This window comes from Dasypus novemcinctus, chromosome X, assembly GCF_030445035.2.
Source record: "Dasypus novemcinctus isolate mDasNov1 chromosome X, mDasNov1.1.hap2, whole genome shotgun sequence".
In the NCBI taxonomy this organism is placed as follows: Eukaryota; Metazoa; Chordata; class Mammalia; order Cingulata; family Dasypodidae; genus Dasypus; species Dasypus novemcinctus.
Genome location: NC_080704.1, coordinates 147,430,469 through 147,438,390, shown reverse-complemented (window position 1 = coordinate 147,438,390; position 7,922 = coordinate 147,430,469). Strand labels below are relative to the sequence as shown.

Sequence of the window (7,922 nt, the reverse complement as noted above, 5' to 3'; positions counted from 1 at the left end):
AGACCTGCCAAACACAGCAGTGAGGGCAACAGCAAGAGCGTGCAGCTCTGTGCTGCCATGGGTGGTGGGGGACAGGAAAGAGAGCCGGCAGGCAGGTGATTTTCTTGAGTTAAGGAGGCCCATTCCCCATAGCCACCAGCCCTGTCCACAAGGAGGGGTCCTCACTTGCTCCTGCTGAAGGGAGCCATCACAACTCTCACTGGGCTGCCGGAATCCTGCTACTCTAAAGGCACAAAAGGAATGCAGGCACACCCACCCATCCCCAACCAACAGGACCTAAGCCAAAGTCAGTTTTCCAGGCAGGCCAATTCCCAGGCCTTGCCCTGCTGCCTATCCTTTTCTTTCCAGATATTGACCCAGTGACCCAAATCTTCACCAGCCACTGCACCTTGTCCTCATTCATCGTACCCATCAGGATCCAAAACGGTCAAGCAGGAACACAGGTTTCCCCATTTCCTTCAGCGGGATGCCCATCTTCGTCAGCCATGGCAAAGCCATGAAAAGCCACGACAGGCAGAAGAGTGAAAAGAGAGACAGGAGACAGAAGCCCTGACACAGGTTTTTCGGGATGCAAGTGTTTTTGACTCTACAGTCTGTTGCTTAAAACGAAACAAAAACGGCAGCCAGAATACACACCCAAATGCAAAAGAAAAAAAATTAAGGCAAATATAAAATAAACCACACAATACCACAGCCCAAACAAAGCCATAAAATCCAAATGCAAAACCCTCAACTTTATATATATATGTATATATATTTTTTTTTCAAAAAGGGAGAACAACTTTTCAAAACCAACTGGGCAGTATGGTGGGGGTGAGGAGCAGTCCTACAGAAAGGGGGCCTAGAACTTCCCCCTGGGGACAAAGAACAAACACAATACAAAGAAAATAACCACCAATGCTCCCACATGGGTCAGGAGCCTCCAGAGAACAGATTGTCCCATCCTCAAACTGGCTTTTTTTTTTCATTTTTTCTTTTTTAAGTCTTTTTTTTTTCCATTTTCTTCTTTTGTTGTTGTTGTTTTAGCACCTGTACAATAAAACTGTACCATCTCCAACCAGAGCCAGCTACAGTGAGGCCCTCCTCCCTTTGGATGGCACATACTCTCTACAAGGATTGTTCGGAAAAATAGCAATTGATAGAAAAATAAGAACAAGAATGGGAAAGACAGTGCCACAGAGGGGGAGGGGCAGGGATGGGGAAGCAGCCTGAACTCCTCCCTCTTTCTCTCCCAGAACCCAAGGCGGAAGGGAGGCCTGGCGGGCCACACGCTCAGTCCAGGCCTCCCGTCAGAAGAGTGGCGCCCAGGCTGGAGACAGTCTCTTGCCCTTGCCTAGTAAACAACTGAGGCCTGGATTTCCCATCTGGCAGTCAGTCCCAGAGCCTTCTGCAGATTCCAAAGGAGAATGGGGAGGGCAGAGCGAAAGGGGGGAAAGAAGAGAGAAGGGAAGAGAGTGGAGAGGAGTGCTGTGGGTTTGGGAAGGGATCACGGTGGAGGGTGAGGGCTGGGAGCAGAAAGGTTCAGTATCTAGAGGGTGAGGCCAGAAGGGGGCAGGTGGGGGGGGGGAAGGAGAGGGAAGGCAAGGGATAAGATGCAGGAACAAGCCCATATTGTGCACTCTGAGAGGGGCAGTTATGAGGAAAGCATGAGGAAGGGGCAATCTTACCCCTAAGACCCATTCTCAACTCTCCTTTATTAGAGTAACTCATTAACCTCTGGCCCCAGAATCCTCCCCTCCCCGGTAAACGGTAAACACTAATCTCAAGATAGCGGGGCTGCTGCAAAGGGTAGGAGGGGGTGAAATGAGAAAAAAAACTGGGTGGGGGGGAGCACCAAAGCCTCAGGATTTACCCCCAGGCCCCAGGCCCTGGGCCAGCACCAGCCAATTTCATTACTCACACGTTGCTGTCTCCCCACCCTGCCGTCTCCCCACCCTGCCTCCTCCCCAGTGGGAAAATGGGAGTAAGTTTTTCAGAGGGAGAGAGCAGCTCCAAAGCTTATCAAGAAAGAAAAAGATAGGAGGAGGTGAAGAAAGTCCCTTAATACAATAAGTTGTCTCAAATCATCACAGTGATACAGACTTATCAGAAACCAACAAAACAATACAAATTAAATACTAATAAAAATAAATACTATGAAAGACAGAAGAACACGGGAACGGAGGGGGTGCTCAGACAGTTGGGCTTTTCTCATTTCTCCTCAGGACAGGCGGCGGCCACCCAGGGCCCAGGTTTGGTTATACACAGGGAGGCCTGTCCGAAGGGACCCTAGCGCTGTCTCCCCTCCCCCCACCCCAGGACCTCTTGTCCCCAGATGTGGAGTTCAACTTTCCACCCCCATCACCAACCACAACAACAATGACGATGACAGGGAGATGAGAACTAATTGCAACCAAAAAAAAAAAAATCCAGTCACTAATGCTGGCATTGATAAGGCGGCTTCTTGTTGGTCCATATTATTGCCTCATTCTGCAGTCTGGTGCTTGGTGGGGAAAAGACATGGCAGGTGGGGGCAGGATGGACTCAGGGGAGAAAGAAGAAAAGGGAGGGGCTATTTTCCCGTCAACTGTTCCAAGACTGGAATTCCACCTCAGACCCTAGAAGCCGAAGCAGCTCTGGCTCATACCGCACCAGCTCCACAGTCTCGGAGGAGCCTGGGGGGGATCTGTCCTCCAAGCCTCCAGGCCTCTCAGCAGGGGTCAGCAGCTGACTGGAGGCCACCTGCCTATAGAACTCTGCCTTGGGCAAGGTGGCAATTTCAAAGTGCGGGAATCGAGCCTGAAAGATCCTCGAGGAAAGCTTCAGCCTCTTCAGGACGTCTGTAAAAAGGAACCAGTTGCAGGGCCTGGAAAAGCAAGAAGGCAAGTTAGGAAAGGGGGCTGAGGGGATGCAGTGCAGGACGGGGTGGGGGGTGTCACTTTGGAAGGCCCAGGAAGGCTGGTGCAACAACGGGATTCCAACCTGGCTGGTCATTCTCTCATGTGATGTGTCCAGTCTGGCCGTCCCCCCACCCCCAATAAACTAGGCTTCTTGGGTGGAGGTGAGGCAAATACTTTCTTCTGTCCTCTACACTGCCTGGCCCAGCTTTCAGCTAAATGAGATCCCTGACCAACCTGTTCCCAAAAGAGGGAGAGGGAGGGAAATGGGGAGCTCAAGCAAGCCTTCCAGAACCTACATCCCTTAGCAGGCTTCCCCAGGACTCAGCCTGCACGCCTGTGGCCTGGGATTGACCATCTGCTGGGACCAGTTCTTCTCCTAACCCCTGCCAACCCCGTCTGGTTTCCCTTTCCTGTTCTCACTCCTGCTCCCCTTGCCTTCTTATTCTCCAACATCTTCCCCAGCAAAGGGGGAGCCGTGGAGAAAGGCCTAGACTGCGGGTAATCCAAAAGGCATTTCTCTTTGGCTCTGGAATGCATTAGACAAGTTTTTTCTCTGGCGGCAGCAGAGGCAGCACCATCGTTTCTGCAGGGCCAGAGCTCACATTACAGCGAGTCTGACTTTGCTGAGCACACTGACTGGGGACAGCTGGGAGGGGGTGTGGGAGAAGCCAGTCACCCGCCAAGCCCAAGCGCTTGCTGTGGCTAAACCAGGAAGGGGACAATCAAAAATGGCTGCATCTCCATGCTAGTGGCCCCACATTTGCAGGGTTTTCAATCCTTGCCATTCCACTGCCCCAGTTCTAGCCTTTGTCACTTCTGGCCCGGACTATATATTGCTTCAGCCCCCAACTGGTTTCCCTCTGCCAAGAGTAACTCTTTGGCACCCCACCCACCTTCATCAGATCTACTATGCTACTATTAGAGTTAGTTTTCTAAAAAGAAAAGCTGACTCTTTTACTCCTTCCCTAAACAGCTTTGCATGGATCCCCAGTACCCCCAGACAAACTCCAAATTTTTTAGCATGATACTACCTAAGGCAATCCAAACATGACCCTATTTGCAACTTCTCGGACCAGTTCTCTACCCTATAACACACCCACCCGGTACTCTCCACCCTGCCTAATGTCAGCTATTAGATACAGGTCTACCCACTGCTTTCTGAACAGACCATGTACTTGCATGCCTCAGTGCATTTGCTTGTGCTGTGCCCTCCAGCCTTCCCTCCTTTCTGGCCCAGCTCAGAAGCCAGGCCACCCATGAAACCTTCTCCCAGTGTAAGTCATTGCTCATCCTGTCGTCTGCAGTGTCATGGCACTTGGTTTCTCCCCCTGTTATAATATTTCTAACAGAGTCCGTTTTGGAAAGGATGCAAAAGAACCTAACTGTGGTTTTCTCTGTGACATAGGAATGGGGGCTCACTGTGAAGGGGGACTTTTTATTTCACACTTGCCACCCTCCTGAACTGTTTTTGGGTTTTCCTGCTTTCATAATAAATCTACTTAGGGCATTTTGTCTTCCATTAGACTTCATTGTCTACTTGTCTATCTCCTCCCCTAGACACTGGCGTCTTTGAAGACCAGCGCTGTGTTCTGGTCATCAGGGTTTGACCTGGTAACGCTGCTTAAGACAATTTTGTAGAACTGAATGTTTGGTATAGTACCTAAAATTTCGACCCCAGGCCCATAATCCTTATCTTTAAAATGCCTGTCATCTCACACAATCAGAGACTGGAATGTTTTTGATTAGGGGAAAGGGACCACAGTGACCATACACTGAAACCACCACTTTCAAAGAATGAAGAAAAAAAATCCCTGGAACATTAATATACCACACAGCCAGTCATCAGTCTACAGTCCAGCCCAGGCCACCCCCACTTAAAAGAACAGACATTCTCACATAGTGCTACAGCTGTGGGGTCAGCCTGATCCAGAATTAAGCTCTGGAGGCTGGATCATTGGGAAAATCAGCTCTGCCAGAGCTGAGCTCACCCCTGTAAACACTGCAAAGCTGTGTTGCCTCTCAGCGAGAGGTTGCCCGTGTTCTGTCCACACCTAAAGCAGACTACCCTGGTCCTTTTACTGCTGGGGCCCAAGATCCTGTTTCAGAGAAGGAGGTGCTGAATACTTTGGAGGAATTAATTAACTGTGCAATACTATATCCTAGAGGCCCTCTCCCGCCTTCAGGGATCAGCTTATGCCCACATGAATAAGGACCCAAAGCCCCTGAAAGTTGATCCCTCCTGGTATCATCATATAGACTATTTTTATTTTTATCGGGCCTTGGGGGACAGGGATGCAAATCAACTGTGGTTAGAGTCATAAACTGAGGGTCTCACCTGAAGGGTTTCCCCATCCATCTTCATTCCCTATCACGTGCACTTCCTGCCATTTCACTTTTCTCTCAATAGGGTCTGATAGTTTAAAAATAGATCTCAAAGAAAAACCATCCTTGAAACTGTTTGCACAGGTATTTGAAGCACGTGAAGATAACCGATAAGCAGCAACTACTTAATGACGCAGGCTAAGAGCAAGCAAAAGGGCCACCTGCCTGGGCCTCGACAGTCCAGTGGAAACGGACAAGGACCATGGACCTGCAGGCTGCTGAACGCCCTTCAGAATCAACAGATAGAAGTTCCGTTGGGTTCAGCCTAGTGTTAAGTGTCAGATATGTGTGTGTGTGTGTATATATATTTTTTTCCTAGGGTCCGAAAATGAGTGATCCCTGTTATAATATACACACAGTAATCTGAGATGACAGCATTGACACCATCATCTTGCCAACATTAAGCCTATAAGAAACCAGGCTGTGGATTACTTAAGAACCCTAGTGACCGCACAGCTATGGGAACCTTTTGTCCCACCTTTTCCAAGAATCTCCATTTCAAATATTCTATCCGGCCGTCCCTAGAAATGACAAAAATGTTCCAGAGATTCTAAGAGTTCGCCAGCCAAAGTATCTCCCAGATCATCTCTTATACCCAGGAACATCCCAGGAAACCTCCAGGGAGTGAATCTTGGTGTTTGATTCAGGAAATGCATAGTCGAGGGACCTGAAGCCCACAGCCGCTCTTTTAAACATAACTTATCAGCCTTGGAAAGTCAGGCTGGCCTTTGTCCTATATGATCTTTCCTATGCTCCTGCGATCGATGTCCAGGTCTTTAGCTTCCTCCTGGAGAACTCCACCCTGTCGCAGGAGGCGGGTCAGGGGTTTCCAGGATCCCTGTGCTCCGTCTCTGTAGGAATCTTAGACACTTACCCGCGGGACACAGACACTTGGAGGTTGTAGCAAGGGAGAAGAGGCTTGTCTGAGAGTTCAAACATGAAGTCATCTTCTTCCACATCATCTCCTTCTTGATCAGAGTTGCCCGGAGGATTATGCAGGAGGTCACAGGCAAATCCATCTTTTTCCTCTGAAAGAGGAACACGTAGGGAATTAGGACTTAGCTCCAGGTCCAAAACTGAAGAAAACAAATGCTTCAACAAGCGAAAGTGGCATGAAGGCTGATGAACAGGAGATAACTAACAGCAAGCCCACAGACCCCTGGGTCAGGGCCAAGGTGCACAGATCCCAGGGCTCACAGCCTTGGGACGGCCCAGGAAAGGATTTTGTGGCCAGAGAGTCATTAGACTCTTCCCTCCTCCTACTGGAAAAAGCCAGGTGAGGTGAAGGATGAGCTGCTTAGCTGCTGAAGATGGAAGCCAGACGATACTGTCAACAGTCAAGGGCTAGGTGCAAATGTCTGCCCCCTTGATTTGCTAAGGCCTTCCCCCCAACTGCCCTACTGCCTGCTGAGATCCCTAGGAGCCCCAAGGGTTCACAGAAGGTTCCCTTCCCAGGCCACAAGCTTGGGGTGGCCTGTTTCATTCCATCCCAACCTTCTCCTTTTCCAGCTTCCCTCAAGCTTGGGGATGGGGTGCTTCCCTCAATCTTCAGCCTCTGGTCCACTGGTGACCACCAGAGATGCAGATGTGCTGATCTTCCAAGAAAGGGATGTGTCGGCCAGAGAGCCAAGGGCTTAGGAGACAGCGGATCTCTCAAAACTTGTGTGTACATCACGTGGCCGGGCAAGGGAGGGAATGGTAGCTACCAGATGAGGGATTGGGTCCCTCTTGAGAGTGAGCAAGACCAGAAGTGGTGAGGATGCTGATAGGGGCTTCTGGCAAGGTTAAGACAAAGCAAGGGAGAAGAGAGAATTTTTTAAAGTACCGGGAGTAGGGAATGGTAGCAGGCTAAAGAGGAGTGGCTTGGTCCAATTCAGGGTTACATTTCTTGGTTTAGGCAAACGAGTTCTGAGTCCATGGGAAGTGTTGGCTGGGGCTTTGGCTGCAAGGGTTTGTAAGCTACTAAAAGGTGGAAGAGGGATACTTCCACAAGGTTACTCCTGTTTGTTGTTGTTGTTGTTGTTTGTTTGTTTGTTTTAGGAGGTACTGGGAATCGAACCAGGGACCTCATACACGAGAAGTAGGCGCTCAACCACTGAGCTATACCTGTTGCCCTACCTCCTGTGTTTTGAGAAGAATCAGGGCAACCCCAAACCAAACCCACATCTCTGAGCCACAGACAAGAGGTGGGGGGTGGGGTGGGGAGAGAAATCCACTTAAAGCTTACCCAGTACAGAACTGCTGTAAAAGTCCCAGGATACTCCAGGATCACCCTCTGCCCGGCCCTGGAGATCTGACAGATGATCTGATGAGGGAAGAGAAGGCAGTGAGACAAGGAACGGTCAGCTGGAGAAGGAATCCAAAAACCAAGTGTGTGCCTGCGTCTGGGCCGAGGAGAATGGGAGTAGGAAAGGATTGCCCAAAGGAGGGGTGGGGAGTAACTGGAGGACAATCTACTTCCAGCTCCGTTGCAAGGCAGCAGCCAGGAGCCCCACCCTGCCCACTGACCACTGGAGGGTCACTGGTCCATGGTTTTAAAATGAAAAGGTCTACTGGACTCTCAACATTTTAAAATGGGGAGACTGTGCCTAAAATATCCAGGATTGCAGCTTTTCTTGAGAACCTCAGAACTGGCAACATTGGGTCCACATTCCTACCAGT

General features: G+C 49.9%; 1 protein-coding gene across 2 annotated transcripts in view; it reads right to left on the bottom strand.

The window, feature by feature from the left end:
- Window positions 1–2,053: 2,053 nt before the first annotated feature.
- The window catches only part of BCORL1 (BCL6 corepressor like 1), a 69,437-nt gene continuing 63,568 nt past the window's right edge, over window positions 2,054–7,922 (bottom strand). For both annotated transcript variants that reach the window (XM_058292302.2, XM_058292300.2), the window contains 3 exons: window positions 7,489–7,566; window positions 6,136–6,289; window positions 2,054–2,845 (listed from right to left, as the gene is read on the bottom strand). In XM_058292302.2, coding sequence (XP_058148285.1) covers window positions 2,563–2,845; window positions 6,136–6,289; window positions 7,489–7,566 — 515 coding nt within the window. In that variant the 3' untranslated portion in view covers window positions 2,054–2,562. The remainder of the gene's footprint in view (window positions 2,846–6,135; window positions 6,290–7,488; window positions 7,567–7,922) is intronic.